Source organism: Salmo salar, chromosome 04 (assembly GCF_965601325.2).
Source record: "Salmo salar chromosome 04, fSalSal1, whole genome shotgun sequence".
In the NCBI taxonomy this organism is placed as follows: Eukaryota; Metazoa; Chordata; class Actinopteri; order Salmoniformes; family Salmonidae; genus Salmo; species Salmo salar.
In genome coordinates this window covers 2,055,001-2,080,165 of record NC_138294.1, presented here as the reverse complement: position 1 = coordinate 2,080,165, position 25,165 = coordinate 2,055,001, and the positions used below count along the sequence as shown (strand labels likewise).

Here is a 25,165-nt window from a genome sequence, read left to right as displayed (position 1 = left end):
CAGGTGTATTTATATAGGTGACTATACAGGTGTATTTATATAGGTGACTATACAGGTGTGTTTATATAGGTGACTATACAGGTGTGTTAAGGTTTCTACAAGTGTGTGTAAGGGTGTGTAAAGGAGTATACAGGTGTGTGTAAAGGTGTTTAAAACTGTGTACAGGTGTTTAAAGGTGTGTAGAGGTGTGTAGAGATATGTAGAGTTGTGTAGAGGTGTGTAGAGGTGTATACAGGTATGTAGATGTAACTGATGTGAAATGGCTAGTTAGTTAGCGGTGATGCGCGCTAATAGCGTTTCAATCGGTGACCTCACTCGCTCTGAGACTTGAAGTAGGGTTTCCCCTTGCAATAAAATGCAAATTAATTACTTAAAAATAATACAATGTGATTTACTGGATTTTTGTTCTAGATTCCGTCTCTCACAATTGAAGTGTACCTATGATAAAAGGTATGTGTAGCGATGTGTAGAGATGTGTAGAGATATGTAGAGGTGTGTAGAGGTGTGTAGAGGTGTGTAGAGGTGTATACAGGTGTGTAGCGATGTGTAGAGATGTGTAGAGATATGTAGAGGTGTGTAGAGGTGTGTAGAGGTGTGTAGAGGTGTATACAGGTGTGTAGAGGTGTGTAGAGATGTATACAGGTGTGTAGAAGTGTATACAGGTGTGTAGCGATGTGTAGAGATGTGTAGAGATATGTAGAGGTGTGTAGAGGTGTGTAGAGGTGTGTAGAGGTGTATACAGGTGTGTAGCGATGTGTAGAGATGTGTAGAGATATGTAGAGGTGTGTAGAGGTGTGTAGAGGTGTGTAGAGGTGTATACAGGTGTGTAGAGGTGTGTAGAGATGTATACAGGTGTGTAGAAGTGTGAAGAGGTGTGTAGAGGTGTGTAAAGGTGTGTAAATCTGTAATGACCTGGTGGCTGGTGATCATGTCTTCAATTAGGACTCCATCTCTCTGGTGGACAGGGGTCTGATGAGACCTGGAGACATAGATTGTATTATACACATCAACACAGTGAGTGAGTGTGTGTGTGTGTGTTGTGTGTGTGGTGTGTGTGTGTGTGTGTGTGTGTGTGAATGTATCACCTGTCCAGGTTGTGGCTCATGTAGTTGAATCCGTCCAGGTATTGTCCAGGTAGAGAGTCGTCTCCCAGCTCCCTCAGGTCCTCAGCTCTCAGGTACTCTCCTCCATCACCTGTCATAGTGTCCTCACCTGGGGGGAGGAGGGGAGAAGGGGGGAGGAGAGGGGAAGAGGGGAGAGGAGGGGAGATGGGGGAGAGAGGGGGGAGGAGGAGAGGAGGGGAGGAAGGGGGAGGAGGAGGGGGAGAGGAAGAGGAGGAGGGGAGAGAGGGGGGAGAGAGAGGGGAGAGAAGGGGAGAGGAGGGGAGAGGAGGGGAGGGGAAGGAGGAGAGAGGAGGGGAGAATGGGGAGAGGAGGGGGAGGAGGGGAGAAGGGGAGAGTAGGGGGAGAGGAGGGGAGAATGGGGAGAGGAGGGGGAGGAGGGGAGAAGGGGAGGGGGAGGAGGAGACAGGAGGGCAGAATGGGGAGAGGAGGGGGGAGGAGGGGAGAAGGGGAGAGTAGGGGGAGAGGAGGGGAGAATGGGGAGAGGAGGGGGAGGAGGGGAGAAGGGGAGGGGAAGGAGGAGAGAGGAGGGGAGAATGGGGAGAGGAGGGGGAGGAGGGGAGAAGGGAGAGAGGGAGGGGGAGAGGAGGGGAGGAATGGGGAGAGGAGGGGGAGGAGGGGAGAAGGGGAGGGGGGAGGAGGAGACAGGAGGGGAGAATGGGGAAGAGGAGGGGGGAGGAGGGGAGAAGGGGAGAGTAGGGGGAGAGGAGGGGAGAATGGGGAGAGGAGGGGGAGGAGGGGAGAAGGGGAGAGGAGGGGAGAGGGGGGGGTAAAAATAGAAAGAGTTAAAAGGTGAAGTCAGTCATCTCTCGCATCATTCTGGTAGACATCAATCACCTCCATTCTCCTTAGGCTGTTAATAAATATCTAATGGAAAGTTTACTACAAGCTCTACGCAGAAGCAAGAGTGTTGCAATATCGTCAAATGGGGCGACTCCTTGTAATTCTTTCCGGCATTCGACTTACTTTCTTACTACCTGAATGTACCTGTGATCATGTTATTCTAGAACGCATAGCTGTAGAATCCCCCCAGAATGTATTATAGATGTGATAATGTTATTCTAGAACACAGAGCTATAGAACCCCCCCAGAATGTATTATAGATGTGATAATGTTATTCTAGAACACAGAGCTATAGAATCCCCCCAGAATGTATTATAGATGTGATAATGTTATTCTAGAACACAGAGCTATAGAATCCCCCCAGAATGTATTATAGATGTGATCATGTTATTCTAGAACACAGAGCTATAGAATCCCCCCAGAATGTATTATAGATGTGATAATGTTATTCTAGAACACAGAGCTATAGACTCCCCCCAGAATGTATTATAGATGTGATAATGTTATTCTAGAACACAGAGCTATAGAACCCCCCCAGAATGTATTATAGATGTGATCATGTTATTCTAGAACACAGAGCTATAGAATCCCCCCAGAATGTATTATAGATGTGATAATGTTATTCTAGAACACAGAGCTATAGAACCCCCCCAGAATGTATTATAGATGTGATAATGTTATTCTAGAACACAGAGCTATAGAATCCCCCCAGAATGTATTATAGATGTGATCATGTTATTCTAGAACACATAGCTATAGAATCCCCCCAGAATGTATTATAGATGTGATAATGTTATTCTAGAACACAAAGCTGTAGAATCCCCCCAGAATGTATTATAGATGTGATCATGTTATTCTAGAACACATAGCTCTAGAATCCCCCCAGAATGTATTATAGATGTGATAATGTTATTCTAGAACACAAAGCTGTAGAATCCCCCCAGAATGTATTATAGATGTGATCATGTTATTCTAGAACACAGAGCTATAGAACCCCCCCCCCCCCAGAATGTATTATAGATGTGATCATGTTATTCTAGAACACAGAGCTATAGAACCCCCCCCCCCCCCAGAATGTATTATAGATGTGTTCATGTTATTCTAGAACACAGAGCTATAGAATCCCCCCAGAATGTATCATAGATGTGATCATGTTATTCTAGAACACAGAGCTATAGAATCCCCCCAGAATGTATTATAGATGTGTTCATGTTATTCTAGAACACAGAGCTATAGAATCCCCCCAGAATGTATTATAGATGTGATCATGTTATTCTAGAACACAGAGCTCTAGAATCCCCCCAGAATGTATTATAGATGTGATCATGCTATTCTAGAACACAGAGCTATAGAATCCCCCCAGAATGTATTATAGATGTGTTCATGTTATTCTAGAACACATAGCTGTGGAATCCCCCCAGAATGTATTATAGATGTGATCATGTTATTCTAGAACACAGAGCTATAGAATCCCCCCAGAATGTATTATAGATGTGATCATGTTATTCTAGAACACATAGCTATAGATCCCCCCCCCCCAGAATGTATTATAGATGTGATCATGTTATTCTAGAACACAGAGCTGTAGAATCCCCCCAGAATGTATTATAGATGTGATAATGTTATTCTAGAACACAGAGCTATAGAATCCCCCCAGAATGTATTATAGATGTGATCATGTAATTCTAGAACACAGAGCTATAGAATCCCCCCAGAATGTATTATAGATGTGATCATGTTATTCTAGAACACAGAGCTATAGAACCCCCCCAGAATGTATTATAGATGTGATAATGTTATTCTAGAACACAGAGCTATAGAATCCCCCCAGAATGTATTATAGATGTGTTCATGTTATTCTAGAACACAGAGCTATAGAACCCCCCCAGAATGTATTATAGATGTGATAATGTTATTCTAGAACACATAGCTATAGAACCCCCCCAGAATGTATTATAGATGTGATCATGTTATTCTAGAACACAGAGCTATAGAATCCCCCCAGAATGTATTATAGATGTGATAATGTTATTCTAGAACACAGAGCTATAGAATCCCCCCAGAATGTATTATAGATGTGATAATGTTATTCTAGAACACATAGCTATAGAACCCCCCCCCCCCCCCCCAGAATGTATTATAGATGTGATCATGTTATTCTAGAACACATAGCTATAGAATCCCCCCAGAATGTATTATAGATGTGATCATGTTATTCTAGAACACAGAGCTATAGAATCCCCCCAGAATGTATTATAGATGTGATCATGTTATTCTAGAACACAGAGCTATAGAATCCCCCCAGAATGTATTATAGATGTGATCATGTTATTCTAGAACACAGAGCTATAGAATCCCCCCAGAATGTATTATAGATGTGATCATGTTATTCTAGAACACAGAGCTATAGAATCCCCCCAGAATGTATTATAGATGTGTTCATGTTATTCTAGAACACAGAGCTATAGAATCCCCCCAGAATGTATTATAGATGTGATAATGTTATTCTAGAACACAGAGCTATAGAATCCCCCCAGAATGTATTATAGATGTGATCATGTTATTCTAGAACACATAGCTATAGAATCCCCCAGAATGTATTATAGATGTGATAATGTTATTCTAGAACACATAGCTATAGAATCCCCCCAGAATGTATTATAGATGTGATCATGTTATTCTAGAACACATAGCTATAGAATCCCCCCAGAATGTATTATAGATGTGATAATGTTATTCTAGAACACAGAGCTATAGAACCCCCCAGAATGTATTATAGATGTGATAATGTTATTCTAGAACACAGAGCTATAGAATCCCCCCAGAATGTATTATAGATGTGATAATGTTATTCTAGAACACATAGCTATAGAATCCCCCCAGAATGTATTATAGATGTGATAATGTTATTCTAGAACACAGAGCTATAGAATCCCCCCAGAATGTATTATAGATGTGATCATGTTATTCTAGAACACATAGCTATAGAATCCCCCCAGAATGTATTATAGATGTGATCATGTTATTCTAGAACACAGAGCTATAGAATCCCCCCAGAATGTATTATAGATGTGATAATGTTATTCTAGAACACAGAGCTATAGAATCCCCCCCCCCAGAATGTATTATAGATGTGATCATGTTATTCTAGAACACAGAGCTATAGAACCCCCCCAGAATGTATTATAGATGTGATCATGTTATTCTAGAACACAGAGCTATAGAACCCCCCCAGAATGTATTATAGATGTGATCATGTTATTCTAGAACACAGAGCTATAGAATCCCCCCAGAATGTATTATAGATGTGTTCATGTTATTCTAGAACACATAGCTATAGAATCCCCCCAGAATGTATTATAGATGTGATCATGTTATTCTAGAACACAGAGCTATAGAATCCCCCCAGAATGTATTATAGATGTGATCATGTTATTCTAGAACACAGAGCTATAGAATCCCCCCAGAATGTATTATAGATGTGATAATGTTATTCTAGAACACAGAGCTATAGAATCCCCCCAGAATGTATTATAGATGTGATCATGTTATTCTAGAACACAGAGCTATAGAATCCCCCCCCCAGAATGTATTATAGATGTGATAATGTTATTCTAGAACACAGAGCTGTAGAATCCCCCCAGAATGTATTATAGATGTGATAATGTTATTCTAGAACACATAGCTGTAGAATCCCCCCAGAATGTATTATAGATGTGATCATGTTATTCTAGAACACATAGCTATAGAATCCCCCAGAATGTATTATAGATGTGTTCATGTTATTCTAGAACACATAGCTATAGAATCCCCCCAGAATGTATTATAGATGTGTTCATGTTATTCTAGAACACAGAGCTATAGAATCCCCCCAGAATGTATTATAGATGTGATCATGTTATTCTAGAACACAGAGCTATAGAACCCCCCCAGAATGTATTATAGATGTGATAATGTTATTCTAGAACACAGCGCTATAGAATCCCCCCAGAATGTATTATAGATGTGTTCATGTTATTCTAGAACACATAGCTATGTGCTTTTTCTTGTCTGTGACAAAAAAAAAGATGACATTCTATATTTAGCTGATATGGGAGAGAATACATTGAAGCAGCATATCGAACCAGGATAAGGTTGTAGGTTACACTGGCAACTAACACAAATATTTACCAGGGCATATTATTGAATTATAAATTATGATTATTTAACCTGGAGATGTTGGGAACTAAAAGGATAGCTTCTTTGCTTTCACAACAAATGAGAAGACAACAAGAAACCCCAAGAATCTACAGAGGTATTTTGTTTAGAATGAATAACTAGTGATAACAGGTTATTGTGAAATGATAGAACCTCTCTGTGACCGAAACATGTTCTATTAGCTGATATGGGAATGAATTCAAACTGGGATAATGTTTTAGGTTACACTGACAAGTATAACAATATTTGCCAGGGCATATTTAAACATTTTAAAAAATCTGATTATTTCACTGGCTTAATAGTACTAGCGAGGGAAGGCGACTTCCTTGTTTGCACAAAATGAAAAGACAAAAATACTAAACTTTGCTATCGCCCACCTACATTACACACAACACATTATATTATTATCCACAACACACTGTTGCAAACACGAGAACTACATTACCCACAACACACTGCCGAAAGCACCAGAATATTCCAAAACTGCATGAAGTCATGTCAAAATCCAGTGGGCAGAACCAGTTTCAGAACCAGTTTCAGAACCAGTTTCAGACTACAGTAACATGGATCTTAACGTGTTGTAATTCACCCTCCTTTGCTGTGAATTACCTGCTGCTTTCTTGAGATTTATTTTAGTTGTATTTATATATTACTATATCTCTGTTAGTGTTCTCCTCTAAAAAGTGTGTTTATCTGTAAAGCCTACTGTCTGTATCAATCACAGTATTTATTTATATATTATCTCTGTTAGTGTTCTCCTCTAAAAAGTGTGTTTATCTGTAAAGCCTACTGTCTGTATCAATCACAGTATTTATTAATATATTATCTCTGTTAAGTGTTCACCTCTAAAAAGTGTGTTTGTCTGTAAAGCCTACTGTCTGTATCAATCACAGTATTTATTAATATATTATCTCTGTTAAGTGTTCACCTCTAAAAAGTGTGTTTATCTGTAAAGCCTACTGTCTGTATCAATCACAGTATTTATTAATATATTATCTCTGTTAAGTGTTCTCCTCTAAAAAGTGTGTTTGTCTGTAAAGCCTACTGTCTGTATCAATCACAGTATTTATTTATATATTATCTCTGTTAAGTGTTCTCCTCTAAAAAGTGTGTTTGTCTGTAAAGCCTACTGTCTGTATCAATCACAGTATTTATTAATATATTATCTCTGTTAAGTGTTCACCTCTAAAAAGTGTGTTTATCTGTAAAGCCTACTGTCTGTATCAATCACAGTATTTATTAATATATTATCTCTGTTAAGTGTTCTCCTCTAAAAAGTGTGTTTGTCTGTAAAGCCTACTGTCTGTATCAATCACAGTATTTATTTATATATTATCTCTGTTAAGTGTTCTCCTCTAAAAAGTGTGTTTGTCTGTAAAGCCTACTGTCTGTATCAATCACAGTCTTTATTAATATATTATCTCTGTTAAGTGTTCTCCTCTAAAAAGTGTGTTTGTCTGTAAAGCCTACTGTCTGTCTCAATCACAGTATTTATTTATATATTATCTCTGTTAGTGTTCACCTCTACAAAGTGTGTTTGTCTGTAAAGCCTACTGTCTGTATCAATCACAGTATGTATTTGTATGTAATCAGAAGGAACTCACCCTCCTCATCGGAAACGTCCAGTATCTCCGTCATCGTCTCTGGAACATTCATCTTGTGTTTCTCTGATGTCACCGTCTATCAGCACAGGGATTCCGGCCAATCACAACCAGGGAAAAACAGAAAGAGAACAAGGATTCAGCCCATTAGAACCAGAGGGTTGTAACCATAGAAATACAAAAATGATATTCTGTGTTTGTTTTGTTGTTCTTGTGAAAGTGTGACGTAACGGACGGAAACAAACTGGTACTGTGGTGACAGACAGAGGAGAGTGTTGGTCCCTACACACTGATCTAACGTCAGTTTGACATTTTCCCTGCTAAATGGTTAAGGTTAGGATATGAGAAGGGGTAAGCTGATCTGTGGTTAAGGGGAAATTTCTACCTGGAAGCATCACGGGGGTCACATACCGTTGTCGTGGTGATGACCTCTTCTGTGACGACCTTCAGAGTGTCAACGACAGATATGTAACCCAGACGCCTGGCAATGGACAGAGCAGTGTTCCCATTCTGACCGAGAGAGAGAAAGAGAGAGAGGGGTAGAGAGAGGGGGAGGATAATGAGGGAGAGAGAGTGTGAGAGAGAGAGGGAGGAAGGATAGAGAGTGCGAGAAAGAGGGTGGAGGGAGAGAGAATGAGAGAGTGTGTAAAAGCGGGAGAGGGAGAGTGTGAGAGCGAGAGGGAGGAAGGAAGGAAGGAGAGAAGGGAGAGAGAATCAAACATCTAATCAAACAATGTGTGTGTGTGTGTGTGTGTGTGTGTGTGTGTGTGTGTGTGTGTGTGTGTGTGTGTGTGTGTGTGTGTGTGTGTGTGTGTGTGTGTGTGTGTGTGTGTGTGTGTGTGTGGTGTGTGTTCTTACCACAGTGGTAGTGTTGGGTGTTGCTCCATGCTGTAACAGGATGTTGATGATGTGTGTGTGTGTGTGTGTGTGTGTGTTCTTACCACAGTGGTAGTGTTGGGTGTTGCTCCATGCTGTAACAGGATGTTGATGATGTGTGTGTGTGTGTGTGTGTGTGTTCTTACCACAGTGGTAGTGTTGGGTGTTGCTCCATGCTGTAACAGGATGTTGATGATGTGTGTGTGTGTGTGTGTGTGTGTGTGTGTGTTCTTACCACAGTGGTAGTGTTGGGTGTTGCTCCATGCTGTAACAGGATGTTGATGATGTGTGTGTGTGTGTGTGTGTGTGTTCTTACCACAGTGGTAGTGTTGGGTGTTGCTCCATGCTGTAACAGGATGTTGATGATGTGTGTGTGTGTGTGTGTGTGTGTTCTTACCACAGTGGTAGTGTTGGGTGTTGCTCCATGCTGTAACAGGATGTTGATGATGTGTGTGTGTGTGTGTGTGTGTGTTCTTACCACAGTGGTAGTGTTGGGTGTTGCTCCATGCTGTAACAGGATGTTGATGATGTGTGTGTGGCCCTGCTGTGCTGCCTGGTGAAGAGGTGTGTAACCGTTCTGGAGACACAGACAGTTTTAAATATTGACATCAAACACACATTATACATACATATTATACACACACACACACACACACACACACACACACACACACACACACACACACACACACACACACATACACACACACACACACACACACACACACACACACACACACACACACACAGACAAACAGACAGTTGGGTTTTAAATATTAAATCCTAACAGTCACCAACTGTCACTAACTGACCGTCTGCTACTGGAGCGGTACCTTACCCGTTCTAATATTAATCTGACAGTCTGCTACTGGAGCGGTACCTTACCCGTTCTAATATTAAACTCTTGTACCTTGGTTTTGGCGTTGACACCGGCGCCCTGCTGCAAGAGGAAGTTGACCATCTTTGCGTTTCCATAGTGACAGGCAACTATGAGAGGAGTGTAGCCGAGCTGAGGAAGATGAGAGAAAGACCTTAGGAAAAAGAGTGTGGGTGTGTGCGTGCGTGCGTGCGTGCGTGTGTGCGTGTGTGTGTGTGTGTGTTTGTGTGTGTGTGTTTGTGTGTGTGTGTGTGTTTACCTTGGTTTGCTGGTCCAGGTTAGCATCACGTTTGGCCAGAACTTCTGCTGCATTCACTCTGTCCTCCTGGGCCGTGAGGTGGAGCGGTGTCAGACCACTCTGAGAGGGAGAGAGAGAGATACAGAGAGAGAGAGATTTAGAGAGAGGGGAGAGAGAGAGATTTAGATAGAGGGGAGAGAGAGAGATTTAGAGAGAGAGGAGAGAGAGATACAGAGAGAGAGAGAGATTTAGAGAGAGGCGAGAGAGAGAGATACAGAGAGAGAGATTTAGAGAGAGGGGAGAGAGAGAGATACAGAGAGAGAGAGAGATGTAGAGAGAGGGGAGAGAGAGATTTAGAGAGAGGGGAGAGAGAGACAGAGAGAGAGATTTAGAGAGAGGGGAGAGAGAGAGATACAGAGAGAAAGAAATTTAGAGAGAGGGGAGAGAGATAGAGATACAGAGAGAGAGATTTAGAGAGAGGGGAGAGAGAGATGGAGGGGGAGAGAGAGGGAGAGTTGGAGAGAGCGATGGGAGGGAGAGAGAGAGAGTTACAAAGAGAGATGGGAGGGGGGGAGAGAGAGAGATGGATGGGGAGAGAGAGGGAGAGTTAGAGAGAGAGATGGGAGGGAGATAGAGAGGGAGAGTTGGAGAGAGAGATGGGAGGGAGAGAGAGGGGAGAGTTGGAGAGAGAGATGGGAGGGAGAGAGAGGGAGAGTTGGAGAGAGAGATGAGATGGAGAGGGGAGAGAGAGGGAGAGTTGGAGAGAGAGATGGAGAGTTGGAGAGAGAGAGAGAGATGGGAAGGAGAGAGAGATGGAGAGGGGAGAGAGAGGGAGAGTTGGAAAGAGAGATGGGAAGGAGAGAGATGGGAGAGAATGTAATGTGTATGCCTAACGAGGGCATTTTTGGATGTGTGGAACAACTCCTCTAAGTGTGTGCTTGTGTGAGTCTCTGTCCCCCTACCTTAGTGGGAGTGTTGACGTGTGCCCCCTTGCCCAGCAGCAGGCTGGTCATATCGCTGTGCCCCTCCTGTGAGGCCAGGTGTAGAGGGGTGACCCCCTGTTTGGTTAGGACGTTGGTCTCCGCTCCGTACTGCAGCAGAGACGAGGCAATGGACGTCTGGTTCTTCTTGGCCGCGATGTGGAGTGGGGTGTATCCGTTCTGAGAGCAGAGAGGATTGTGGGTAGGAGGAATATGTCAAGTGTTTGTTTGAAATACTATCAGAGAAGATACTTCAACAAGAAACACCAGGTTCTGAGATGAGGAGTTCATTAAATATGATTTATTTTAATGGGTCCTGGTCAACAGTAGTGTTATATAGGGGACAGTATTATGTCCTGGTCAACAGTAGTGTTATATAGGGGACAGTATTATGTCCTGGTCAACAGTAGTGTTACATAGGGGACAGTATTATGGGTCAACAGTAGTGTTATATAGGGGACAGAATTATGGGTCAACAGTAGTGTTATATAGGGGATAGTATTATGTCCTGGTAAACAGTAGTGTTATATAGGGGATAGTATTATGTCCTGGTCAACAGTAGTGTTATATAGGGGACAGTATTATGTCCTGGTCAACAGTAGTGTTATATAGGGGACAGTATTATGGGTCAACAGTAGTGTTATATAGGGGACAGAATTATGGGTCAACAGTAGTGTTATATAGGGGATAGTATTATGTCCTGGTAAACAGTAGTGTTATATAGGGGATAGTATTATGTCCTGGTCAACAGTAGTGTTATATAGGGGACAGTATTATGTCCTGGTCAACAGTAGTGTTATATAGGGGACAGTATTATGGGTCAACAGTAGTGTTATATAGGGGATAGTATTATGGGTCAACAGTAGTGTTATATAGGGGACAGTATTATGTCCTGGTCAACAGTAGTGTTATATAGGGGACAGTATTATGAGTCAACAGTAGTGTTATATAGGGGACAGTATTATGTCCTGGTCAACAGTAGTGTTATATAGGGGACAGTATTATGGGTCAACAGTAGTGTTATATAGGGGACAGTATTATGTCCTGGTCAACAGTAGTGTTATATAGGGGACAGTATTATGGGTCAACAGTAGTGTTATATAGGGGATAGTATTATGTCCTGGTCAACAGTAGTGTTATATAGGGGATAGTAATATGTCCTGGTCAACAGTAGTGTTATATAGGGGACAGTATTTTGTCCTGGTCCACAGTAGTGTTATATAGGGGACAGTATTATGGGTCAACAGTAGTGTTATATAGGGGACAGTATTATGAGTCAACAGTAGTGTTATATAGGGGACAGTATTATGTCCTGGTCAACAGTAGTGTTATATAGGGGACAGTATTATGGGTCAAGAGTAGTGTTATATAGGGGACAGTATTATGGGTCAACAGTAGTGTTATATAGGGGACAGTATTATGGGTCAACAGTAGTGTTATATAGGGGACAGTATTATGTCCTGGTCAACAGTAGTGTTATATAGGGGACAGTATTATGAGTCAACAGTAGTGTTATATAGGGGACAGTATTATGTCCTGGTCAACAGTAGTGTTATATAGGGGACAGTATTATGGGTCAACAGTAGTGTTATATAGGGGACAGTATTATGTCCTGGTCAACAGTAGTGTTATATAGGGGACAGTATTATGGGTCAACAGTAGTGTTATATAGGGGATAGTATTATGTCCTGGTCAACAGTAGTGTTATATAGGGGATAGTAATATGTCCTGGTCAACAGTAGTGTTATATAGGGGACAGTATTTTGTCCTGGTCCACAGTAGTGTTATATAGGGGACAGTATTATGGGTCAACAGTAGTGTTATATAGGGGACAGTATTATGAGTCAACAGTAGTGTTATATAGGGGACAGTATTATGTCCTGGTCAACAGTAGTGTTATATAGGGGACAGTATTATGGGTCAAGAGTAGTGTTATATAGGGGACAGTATTATGGGTCAACAGTAGTGTTATATAGGGGACAGTATTATGGGTCAACAGTAGTGTTATATAGGGGACAGTATTATGGGTCAACAGTAGTGTTGTATAGGGGACAGTATTATGTCCTGGTCAACAGTAGTGTTATATAGGGGACAGTATTATGTCCTGGTCAACAGTAGTGTTATATAGGGGACAGTATTATGGGTCAACAGTAGTGTTATATAGGGGACAGTATTATGTCCTGGTCAACAGTAGTGTTATATAGGGGACAGTATTATGGGTCAACAGTAGTGTTATATGGGGGACAGTATTATGGGTCAACAGTAGTGTTATATAGGGCACAGTATTATGTCCTGGTCAACAGTAGTGTTATATAGGGGACAGTATTATGGGTCAACAGTAGTGTTATATAGGGGATAGTATTATGTCCTGGTCAACAGTAGTGTTATATAGGGGGTAGTATTATGTCCTGGTCAACAGTAGTGTTATATAGGGGACAGTATTATGGGTCAACAGTAGTGTTATATAGGGGACAGTATTATGGGTCAACAGTAGTGTTATATAGGGGACAGTATTATGTCCTGGTCAACAGTAGTGTTATATAGGGGACAGTATTATGTCCTGGTCAACAATAGTGTTATATAGGGGACAGTATTATGTCCTGGTCAACAGTTGTGTTATATAGGGGACTTTATTATGTCCTGGTCAACAGTAGTGTTATATAGGGGACAGTATTATGGGTCAACAGTAGTGTTATATAGGGGACAGTATTATGGGTCAACAGTAGTGTTATATAGGGGACAGTATTATGTCCTGGTCCACAGTAGTGTTATATAGGGGACAGTATTATGGGTCAACAGTAGTGTTATATAGGGGACAGTATTATGGGTCAACAGTAGTGTTATATAGGGGGCAGTATTATGTCCTGGTCAATAGTAGTGTTATATAGGGGACAGTATTATGGGTCAACAGTAGTGTTATATAGGGGACAGTATTATGGGTCAACAGTAGTGTTATATAGGGGATAGTATTATGTCCTGGTCAACAGTAGTGTTGTATAGGGGACAGTATTATGTCCTGGTCAACAGTAGTGTTATATAGGGGACAGTATTATGGGTCAACAGTAGTGTTATATAGGGGATAGTATTATGTCCTGGTCAACAGTAGTGTTATATAGGGGACAGTATTATGGGTCAACAGTAGTGTTATATAGGGGACAGTATTATGGGTCAACAGTAGTGTTATATAGGGGATAGTATTATGGGTCAACAGTAGTGTTATATAGGGGATAGTATTATGGATCAACAGTAGTGTTATATAGGGGACAGTATTATGGGTCAACAGTAGTGTTATATAGGGGGCAGTATTATGTCCTGGTCCACAGTAGTGTTATATAGGGGACAGTATTATGGGTCAACAGTAGTGTTATATAGGGGATAGTATTATGTCCTGGTCAACAGTAGTGTTGTATAGGGGACAGTATTATGTCCTGGTCAACAGTAGTGTTATATAGGGGACAGTATTATGGGTAAACAGTACTGTTATATAGGGGATAGTATTATGGGTCAACAGTAGTGTTATATAGGGGACAGTATTATGTTCTGGTCAACAGTAGTGTTATAAAGGGGACAGTATTATGGGTCAACAGTAGTGTTATATAGGGGACAGTATTATGTCCTGGTCAACAGTAGTGTTATATAGGGGATAGTATTATGGATCAACAGTAGTGTTATATAGGGGACAGTATTATGGGTCAACAGTAGTGTTATATAGGGGACAGTATTATGGGTCAACAGTAGTGTTATATAGGGGACAGTATTATGTCCTGGTCAACAGTAGTGTTGTATAGGGGACAGTATTATGTTCTGGTCAACAGTAGTGTTATAAAGGGGACAGTATTATGGGTCAACAGTAGTGTTATATAGGGGACAGTATTATGTCCTGGTCAACAGTAGTGTTATATAGGGGACAGTATTATTAAGGGTCAACAGTAGTGTTATATAGGGGACAGTATTATGGGTCAACAGTAGTGTTATATAGGGAACAGTATAATGAGTCAACAGTAGTGTTATATAGGGGACAGTATTATGGGTCAACAGTAGTGTTATATAGGGGACATTATAATGAGTCAACAGTAGTGTTATATAGGGGACAGTATTATGTCCTGGTGAACAGTAGTGTTATATAGGGGACAGTATTATGGGTCAACAGTAGTGTTATATAGGGGATAGTATTATGGATCAACAGTAGTGTTATATAGGGGACAGTATTATGGGTCAACAGTAGTGTTATATAGGGGACAGTATTATGGGTCAACAGTAGTGTTATATAGGGGACAGTATTATGTCCTGGTCAACAGTAGTGTTGTATAGGGGACAGTATTATGTTCTGGTCAACAGTAGTGTTATAAAGGGGACAGTATTATGGGTCAACAGTAGTGTTATATAGGGGACAGTATTATGTCCTGGTCAACAGTAGTGTTATATAGGGGACAGTATTATTAAGGGTCAACAGTAGTGTTATATAGGGGACAGTATTATGGGTCAACAGTAGTGTTATATAGGGAACAGTATAATGAGTCAACAGTAGTGTTATATAGGGGACAGTATTATGGGTCAACAGTAGTGTTATATAGGGGACATTATAATGAGTCAACAGTAGTGTTATATAGGGGACAGTATTATGTCCTGGTGAACAGTAGTGTTATATAGGGGACAGTATTATGGGTCAACAGTAGTGTTATATAGGGGACAGTATTATGTCCTGGTGAACAGTAGTGTTATATAGGGGACAGTATTATGGGTCAACAGTAGTGTTATATAGGGAACAGTATAATGAGTCAACAGTAGTGTTATATAGGGGATAGTATTATGGGTCAACAGTAGTGTTATATAGGGGACAGTATTATGTCCTGGTCAACAGTAGTGTTATATAGGGGACAGTATTATGTCCTGGTGAACAGTAGTGTTATATAGGGGACAGTATTATGGGTCAACAGTAGTGTTATATAGGGGACATTATAATGAGTCAACAGTAGTGTTATATAGGGGACAGTATTATGTCCTGGTGAACAGTAGTGTTATATAGGGGACAGTATTATGGGTCAACAGTAGTGTTATATAGGGGACAGTATTATGTCCTGGTGAACAGTAGTGTTATATAGGGGACAGTATTATGGGTCAACAGTAGTGTTATATAGGGGACAGTATTATGAGTCAACAGTAGTCTTATATAGGGGACAGTATTATGAGTCAACAGTAGTGTTATATATATTTATGTTATATATAGTTCTATATTTCCATGGTAAAACATTTGAAAGTCGTTCCCCCTCCAGGTTTGTGTTGTTTTCTCACCTTGGCGGTGGCGTGGGGCGACGCCCCTTTGTCCAGCAGCAGCAGCGCCACCTGCTGGTTGTCATAGTGAGCTGCCACGTGCAGCGGAGTCAGACCGTTCTGGAGGAGAGAAACCCACTTTATTACTCATCCCTTCATCTCTCCCTCTCTTCTTCTCTCTCTAGCTATTCTGTCTTCCCTCATCCCTTCATCTCTCTCTCCTTCTCTTTTTCTCTCTCTAGCTATTCTGTCTTCCCTCATCCCTTCATCTCTCCCTCTCTTCTTCGCTCTCTGGCTATTCTGTCTTCCCTCATCCCTTCATCTCTCCCTCTCTTCTTCTCTCTCTGGCTATTCTGTCTTCCCTCATCCCTTCATCTCTCTCTCCTTCTCTTTTTCTCTCTCTAGCTATTCTGTCTTCCCTCATCCCTTCATCTCTCCCTCTCTTCTTCTCTCTCTGGCTATTCTGTCTTCCCTCATCCCTTCATCTCTCCCTCTCTTCTTCTCTCTCTAGCTATTCTGTCTTCCCTCATCCCTTCATCTCTCCCTCTCTTCTTCTCTCTCTGGCTATTCTGTCTTCCCTCATCCCTTCATCTCTCCCTCTCTTTTTCTCTCTCTAGCTATTCTGTCTTCTCTCATCCCTTCATCTCTCCCTATCTTTTTCTCTCTCTAGCTATTCTGTCTTCCCTCATCCCTTCATCTCTCCCTCTCTTTTTCTCACTAACTATTCTGTCTTCCCTCCTCTGTCATCTCTCTCTCTTTTTCTCTCTCTAGCTATTCTTTCTTCTCTCATCCCTTCATCTCTCCCTCTCTTCTTCTCTCTCTAGCTACGGCTGTCTTCCCTCTCTCCTTCTATAATCGATTTCTATGCTAACACTAGTTCTAGCTATTGTATTTCTGTGATAACAATAGTTCTAGTTATTGTATTTCTGTAATAACACCAGTTCTACTTGCTGTATTTCTGTGGAAACACTAGTTCTACTTGCTGTATTTCTGTGATAACACCAGTTCTACTTGCTGTAATTCTGTAATAACACCAGCTCTAGTTGCTGTATGTCTATGATAATACCTTGCCGGCATCGTCAGGCATAGCTTTGCGCTGCAGGAGGAGTTTTGCCACCTCCAGGCTTCCATACTTGGCTGATACATGTAGAGGAGTGAATCCTTTCTGTAAGGGAGGAGGATACATGTAGAGGAGGCAGATACAGCTCTGTGTGTGTGTGTGTGTGTGTGTGTGTGTGTGTGTGTGTGTGTGTGTGTGTGTGTGTGTGTGTGTGTGTGTGTGTGTGTGTGTGTGTGTGTGTGTGTATATCCTACCTTGGTAGCCAGTGAGTGTGAAGCCCCAGCCTCCAACAACACAGCGGTGGTCTCCACCTGTCCCTCCCTGGCAGCGATGTGTAGAGGACTGTATCCATTAGTAGTGGAGGCGTCAGGATGAGCCATGTGCTGCAGCAACAGCTGGACGATCTCTGTCTTTCCCAGACGGGACGCGATGTGGAGGGGGGTCTGGTCCTCCTACAGGGATGGGATTGAAGGCTTTAGGGTGCTGTCTCAGCTCGGCTGGTTAAACCACCATGTATACTAGCCCGGGTGACATTCTGGGCCATGCCATGTTTGAAAATAAAAAATGTCACTAGCCATCGGGATAGTTTGGCAAATGTTCAACTAGCCGGTCTAAAAATGACTTGTTTCCGACTAGTGGGCCAAGCTTCCTTTCCTTCCCTAGTTATACATGTCATGTTTCACCTGTAAATAGCGGCAAATGTCAATTACACAGCAGTAGTAATGAAGGAATGAAAATATCATTTGAATGCGGCACGGCGCAGAAAAGTAGATTTTTACTGCAGTCTGTCTGGTCAGTTGTTACTGAGACTGGTATGTCTGGCCAGTTGTTTCTGTGACTGGTCTGTCTGGCCAGTTGTTACTGTGACTGGTCTGTCTGGTCAGTTGTTACTGAGACTGGTCTGTCTGGCCAGTTGTTACTGTGACTGGTCTGTCTGGTCAGTTGTTACTGTGACTGGTCTGTCTGGCCAGTTGTTACTGTGACTGGTCTGTCTGGTCAGTTGTTACTGTGACTGGTCTGTCTGGTCAGTTGTTACTGTGACTGGTCCGTCTGGCCAGTTGTTACTGTGACTGGTCTGGTCAGTTGTTACTGTGACTGGTCCGTCTGGTCAGTTGTTACTGAGACTGGTCTGTCTGGCCAGTTGTTACTGTGACTGGTCTGTCTGGTCAGTTGTTACTGTGACTGGTCTGTCTGGCCAGTTGTTACTGTGACTGGTCTGTCTGGTCAGTTGTTACTGTGACTGGTCTGTCTGGTCAGTTGTTACTGTGACTGGTCCGTCTGGCCAGTTGTTACTGTGACTGGTCTGGTCAGTTGTTACTGTGACTGGTCCGTCTGGCCAGTTGTTACTGTGACTGGTCTGTCTGGTCAGTTGTTACTGTGACTGGTCTGTCTGGTCAGTTGTTACTGTGACTGGTCTGTCTGGCCAGTTGTTACTGTGACTGGTCTGTCTGGCCAGTTGTTACTGTGACTGGTCCGTCTGGCCAGTTGTTACTGTGACTGGTCTGTCTGGCCAGTTGTTACTGTGACTGGTCTGTCTGGCCAGTTGTTACTGTGACTGGTCCGTCTGGCCAGTTGTTACTGTGACTGGTCTGGTCAGTTGTTACTGTGACTGGTCTGTCTGGCCAATTGTTACTGTGACTGGTCTGTCTGGCCAGTTGTTACTGTGACTGGTCCGTCTGGCCAGTTGTTACTGTGACTGGTCTGTCTGGTCAGTTATTACTGTGACTGGTCCGTCTGGCCAGTTGTTACTGTGACTGGTCTGTCTGGTCAGTTGTTACTGTGACTGGTCTGTCTGGTCAGTTGTTACTGTGACTGGTCCGTCTGGCCAGTTGTTACTGTGACTGGTCTGGTCAGTTGTTACTGTGACTGGTCTGGCCAGTTGTTACTGTGACTGGTCTGTCTGGCCAGTTGTTACTGTGACTGGTCTGTCTGGCCAGTTGTTACTGTGACTGGTCTGTCTGGCCAGTTGTTACTGTGACTGGTCTGTGTGGCCAGTTGTTACTGTGACTGGTCTGTCTGGCCAGTTGTTACTGTGACTGGTCTGTCTGGCCAGTTGTTACTGTGACTGGTCCGTCTGGCCAGTTGTTACTGTGACTGGTCTGTCTGGTCAGTTGTTACTGTGACTGGTCTGTCTGGCCAGTTGTTACTGTGACTGGTCTGTCTGGCCAGTTGTTACTGTGACTGGTCCGTCTGGCCAGTTGTTACTGTGACTGGTCTGTCTGGCCAGTTGTTACTGTGACTGGTCTGTCTGGCCAGTTGTTACTGTGACTGGTCCGTCTGGTCAGTTGTTACTGTGACTGGTCTGTCTGGCCAGTTGTTACTGTGACTGGTCTGTCTGGCCAGTTGTTACTGTGACTGGTCTGTCTGGTCAGTTGTTACTGTGACTGGTCTGTCTGGCCAGTTGTTACTGTGACTGGTCTGTCTGGTCAGTTGTTACTGTGACTGGTCCGTCTGGCCAGTTGTTACTGTGACTGGTCTGTCTGGTCAGCTGTTACCAGTTGTGTGTACAACTCCTTGTATTACGATTGGATGTCATTCGCACATAGAAATCCCCCCCCTCACATACTAAATGACTCACTCTTGCCATGGCGTCGACCAGAGCTCCGTTCCTCAGGAGACATCGAACCACCTCTATCTGACCAGCACGGGCCGCCATGTGTAACGCTGTCTCACCACGCTACACACACACACGTTAGAACACACACAAACACAACCACGTCCACTACCAGCTAAAAGGTCTGCTGTGGTTGGTCAATACTGACTGTAAAACCCAGGAAGTGGGTGTGTAGATTTGTAGACATGGAATCACCAGTCACTCTAATAATGTTTACATTACTGCTTTACTCATCTCATATTTACAGTTCATACTGTATTCTATTCTACTGTATTTTAGTCAACGCCACTCCTCCATCTCATATTTACAGTTCATACTGTATTCTATTCTACTGTATTTTAATCATTGCTCGTCCTAATAAATTATATATTTCTTAATTCCATTATTTTACTTTTAGATATGTGTGTTGTTGTGAATTGTTAGATATTACTGTACTGTTGGAGCTATGAACACAAGCATTTAGTTAGATATTACTGTTGGAGCTAGGAACACAAGCATTTAGTTAGATATTACTGCACTGTAGGAGCTAGGAACACAAGCATTTAGTTAGATATTACTGCACTGTTGGAGCTAGCAACACAAGCATTTAGTTAGATACTACTGTACTGTTGGAGCTAGCAACACAAGCATTTAGTTATATATTACTGCACTGTTGGAGCTAGAAACACAAGCATTTAGTTAGATATTACTGCACTGTTGGAGCTATGAACACAAGCATTTAGTTAGATACTACTGTACTGTTGGAGCTAGGAACACAAGCATTTAGCTAGATACTACTGTACTGTTGGAGCTAGGAACACAAGCATTTAGTTAGATACTACTGTACTGTTGGAGCTAGGAACACAAGCATTTAGTTAGATATTACTGCACTGTTGGAGCTAGGAACACAAGCATTTAGTTAGATACTACTGTACTGTTGGAGCTATGAACACAAGCATTTAGTTAGATATCACTGTTGGAGCTAGGAACACAAGCATTTAGTTAGATACTACTGTACTGTTGGAGCTAGGAACACAAGCATTTAGTTAGATATTACTGTTGGAGCTGGGAACACAAGCATTTAGTTAGATACTACTGTACTGTTGGAGCTAGGAACACAAGCATTTAGTTAGATATTACTGCACTGTTGGAGCTAGGAACACAAGCATTTAGTTAGATACTACTGTACTGTTGGAGCTATGAACACAAGCATTTAGTTAGATATTACTGTTGGAGCTGGGAACACAAGCATTTAGTTAGATACTACTGTACTGTTGGAGCGAGGAACACAAGCATTTAGTTAGATATTACTGTTGGAGCTGGGAACACAAGCATTTAGTTAGATACTACTGTACTGTTGGAGCTAGGAACACAAGCATTTAGTTAGATATTACTGTTGGAGCTGGGAACACAAGCATTTAGTTAGATATTACTGTACTGTTGGAGCTAGAAACACAAGCATTTAGTTAGATATTACTGTTGGAGCTAGGAACACAAGCATTTAGTTAGATATTACTGTACTGTTGGAGCTAGAAACACAAGCATTTAGTTAGATATTACTGTTGGAGCTAGAAACACTAGCATTTAGTTAGATACTACTGTACTGTTGGAGCTAGAAACACAAGCATTTAGTTAGATACTACTGTACTGTTGGAGCTGGGAACACAAGCATTTCACTACACCCGTAATAACATCTGCTAAACAGGTGTACGTGACCGATAACATTTGATTTGATTGTATCGGTACTGACGATGTTGCAGACGTCAGGCGAGGCTCCGTTCTGCAGCAGCAGCAGCACCATGTTGAGATGACCCATAAAGGCTGACACATGGATGGGGGTCAGACCAGACTCTGTGATGGCCTGGATAGAGGCTCCGTATTTCACCAGCAGCTCCATCACCTTCACCCTGTTCTTCTTACAGGCGATGTGCAGCGGAGTGAACCCATTCTGAACACACAGAAACACACACAGCAACGTTGGGGAAAACATTCAAACAACTTAACTGTTGTATTACGTCTGTACCAGTGTGTTTCTCTCTCTGTGTGTGTGTGTGTGTGTGTGTGTGTGTGTGTGTGTGTGTGTGTGTGTGTGTGTGTGTGTGTGTGTGTGTGTGTGTGTGTGTGTGTGTGTGTGTGTGTGTGTGTGTGTGTGTGTGTGTGTGTGAGTGTGTGTGTGTATCAGTGTGCATTATATTTGTACCAGTTTGTGTGTGTGTGTATTAGGTCTGTACCAGTGTGTGTGTGTGTGTGTGTGTGTGTGTGTGTGTGTGTGTGTGTGTGTGTGTGTGTGTGAGTGTGTGTGTGTATCAGTGTGCATTATATCTGTACCAGTTTGTGTGTGTGTGTATTAGGTCTGTACCAGTGTGTGTGTGTGTGTGTGTGTGTGTGTGTGTGTGTGTGTGTATTAGGTCTGTACCAGTGTGTGTGTGTGTGTGTGTGTGTGTGTGTGTGTGTGTGTATTAGGTCTGTACCAGTGTGTGTGTGTGTGTGTGTATTAGGTCTGTACCAGTGTGTGTGTGTGTGTGTGTGTGTGTGTGTGTGTGTGTGTGTGTGTGTGTGTGTGTGTGTGTGTGTGTGTGTGTGTGTGTGTGTGTGTATTAGGTCTGTACCAGTGTGTGTGTGTGTGTGTATTAGGTCTGTACCAGTGTGTGTGTGTATTAGGTCTGTACCAGTGTGTGTGTGTATTAGGTCTGTACCAGTGTGTGTGTGTATTAGCTCTGTACCAGTGTGTGTGTGTATTAGGTTTGTACCAGTGTGTGTGTGTGTATTAGCTCTGTACCAGTGTGTGTGTGTATTGTGACAGGGTAGATGGTCTGTACCAGTGTGTGTGTGTGTATTAAATCCGTACCAGAGCCCTAACGTTGGGGTTAGCCCTCTTGTCCAGCAGCAGCTTGGTGACTCTGTAGTGACCACAGTGGGCGGCGACATGCAGCGCCGTCAGGTAGTCCAGGGTGACATCATCAACAGGCGCCTTGTGCTGCAGCAGGTGTTTGACACACTCCACATGGTCTCCCTGGGCCGACATGTGGAGGGGGGAGAGACCGTTCTATAGGGGGAGGGGAGAGAGGGGAGAGGGGGGAGGGAGAGGGAGAGAGGGAGGGGGGAGAGAGGGAGGGGAGAGGGAGGGGAGAGGGAGGGGAGAGAGGGGGGTGAGAGAGGGAGGGGGGAGAGAAAGGGAGGGAGGGAGGGAGGGAGGGAGGGAGGGAGGGAGGGAGGGAGGGAGGGAGGGAGGGAGGGAGGGAGGGAGGGAGGGAGGGAGGGAGGGAGGGAGGGAGGGAGAGAGAGGGAGGGTGGAGAGAGTGAGAGAGAGGGAGGGGAGAGAGGGGGTGAGAGAGGTAGGGGGAAGAGAGAGGTAGGGTGGAGAGAAGGAGAGAGAGAGAGGGAAGGAGGGACAGAGGGAGGGAAGTGGCGAGGGAGAGGGAGAGAGAGGGAGGGAGGGAGCGAGAGAGGGAGAGAGAGAGAGAAGGAGGGAGAGAGGGAGGGAAGGGGGAGAGAGTGAGAGGGAGGGAGGGTGGAGAGAGGGAGAGAGAGAGAAGGAAGGAAGGTGAGAGGGAGGGAGGGAGGGAGGGAGGGAGGGAGGGAGGGAGGGAGGGAGGGAGGGAGGGAGGGAGGGAGGGAGGGAGGGAGGGAGGGAAGGAAGGAAGGGGAGAGGGAGAGAGAGGGTGGAGAGAGGGAGAGAGAGGGAGAGAGAGAGAAGGAAGGATGGAGAGAGGGAGGGGAGCGAGAGGGGGGAGAGGGAGAGACGATCATTTTTGTTAGATTTCTGTGACAGTTTACTTGACGATGTCACGCCCTGACCTGAGAGAGACGTTTTGTTTCTCTATTTTGGTTAGGTCAGGGTGTGATTTGGGTGGGCATTCGAGATTTGTAGTTCTTTGTTCTATTCTATGTTTTCTATTTCTATGTTGTCAGGTTCTAGTTTTGTATTTCTATGTTGGGGTTTTGTTTGGGATGATCTCCAATTAGAGGCAGCTGGTCCTCGTTGTCTCTAATTGGAGATCCTACTTAAGTAGGGTTTTTTTCCGCCTGGGTTTGTGGGAGATTATTTCTGAGTTAGTGTATGTTTCTACTCTGCGTCACAGTTTGTTGTTTTTTTGTTAGTTCGGTTTATTTTATGTATGTATTGCAAAGTTTCACAGTGAAAATAAAATGTGGAACGACACACACGCTGCACCTTGGTCCGCTCCTCCTTTCGACAACCGTGACAGAAGAGTTCTTCCTGACTCCATAAGTGTCATAATCACATCGTAAAGTGTCATAACACATGACAAAACACGGCAAAATAATCTCACCAAAATGTGTGTATACCATATAAACTCTATGTATGTGTGTGAGTATGTGTGGTGTGTATTTCCTGTGTGCGTTTGTTTGTATATATTGTATGTATGTGTGTGTGTGTGTGTGAGTGTGTATTTTGCGTGTGTACCTTGGTCCTAGCCAGTATGGGTGCTCCTCTCTCCAGCAGTAGTTCTATGGCGGGGTCATGTCCACTCCGCGCTGCACAGTGTAGAGGAGTGAGGCCGTCCTGAGAGACACACACACACACACACACACACACACACACACACACACACACACACACACACACACACACACACACACACACACACACACACACACACACACACACACACACACACACACACACACACAGACCACACACACACCACACACACACGTGCATAAGTATCCTTATTGCAGACAAGAAAATGTCCAACAGCAAATGGAGCCAGAGGGATGAAACATGTAATACACTAGTAGGTAGAGAGAGAGAGAGACAGAGAGAGAGAGACAGAGAGAGACAGAGAGAGAGACAGAGAGAGACAGAGAGAGAGACAGAGAGAGACAGAGAGAGAGACAGAGAGAGACAGAGAGAGAGACAGAGAGAGAGAGAGAGAGAGAGACAGAGAGAGAGAGAGAGACTTTCAAATGTAATAAATGTCTCCTGGGAAACTTTGACCATCTACCCTGTTACACCACCATCTACCCTGTTACACCACCATCTACCCTGTTACACCACCAGCTACCCTGTTACACCACCATCTACCCTGTTACACCACCATCTACCCTGTTACACCACCATCTACCCTGTTACACCACCATCTACCCTGTTACACCACCATCTACCCTGTTACACCACCATCTACCCTGTTACACCACCATCTACCCTGTTACACACCCACCATCTACCCTGTTACACCACCATCTACCCTGTTACACCACCATCTACCCTGTCAAACCCACCATCTACCCTGTTACACCACCATCTACCCTGTTACACCACCATCTACCCTGTTACACCACCATCTACCCTGTTACACTATCTACCCTGTTACACCACCATCTACCCTGTCACACCACCATCTACCCTGCTACACTATCTACCCTGTCACACCACCATCTACCCTGTTACACCACCATCTAACCCTGTTACACCACCATCTACCCTGTTACAACCACCATCTACCCTGTTACACTATCTACCCTGTTACCACCACCATCTACCCT

General features: G+C 43.4%; 1 protein-coding gene across 13 annotated transcripts in view; it reads right to left on the bottom strand.

Annotated features, from left to right (window-relative positions):
• The window catches only part of LOC106591060 (uncharacterized), a 186,060-nt gene that overhangs the window by 84,179 nt on the left and 76,716 nt on the right, over positions 1-25,165 (bottom strand). For all 13 annotated transcript variants that reach the window (XM_082973994.1, XM_082973990.1, XM_082973985.1 and 10 more), the window contains 15 exons: positions 24,084-24,182; positions 22,506-22,703; positions 21,408-21,605; positions 19,643-19,741; positions 17,319-17,516; positions 17,071-17,169; positions 16,026-16,124; positions 10,716-10,913; positions 9,775-9,873; positions 9,549-9,647; positions 9,117-9,215; positions 8,174-8,272; positions 7,766-7,841; positions 1,086-1,212; positions 913-979 (listed from right to left, as the gene is read on the bottom strand). In XM_082973994.1, the coding sequence (XP_082830120.1) occupies positions 913-979; positions 1,086-1,212; positions 7,766-7,841; positions 8,174-8,272; positions 9,117-9,215; positions 9,549-9,647; positions 9,775-9,873; positions 10,716-10,913; positions 16,026-16,124; positions 17,071-17,169; positions 17,319-17,516; positions 19,643-19,741; positions 21,408-21,605; positions 22,506-22,703; positions 24,084-24,182 (1,854 nt within the window). The remainder of the gene's footprint in view (positions 1-912; positions 980-1,085; positions 1,213-7,765; positions 7,842-8,173; positions 8,273-9,116; positions 9,216-9,548; positions 9,648-9,774; positions 9,874-10,715; positions 10,914-16,025; positions 16,125-17,070; positions 17,170-17,318; positions 17,517-19,642; positions 19,742-21,407; positions 21,606-22,505; positions 22,704-24,083; positions 24,183-25,165) is intronic.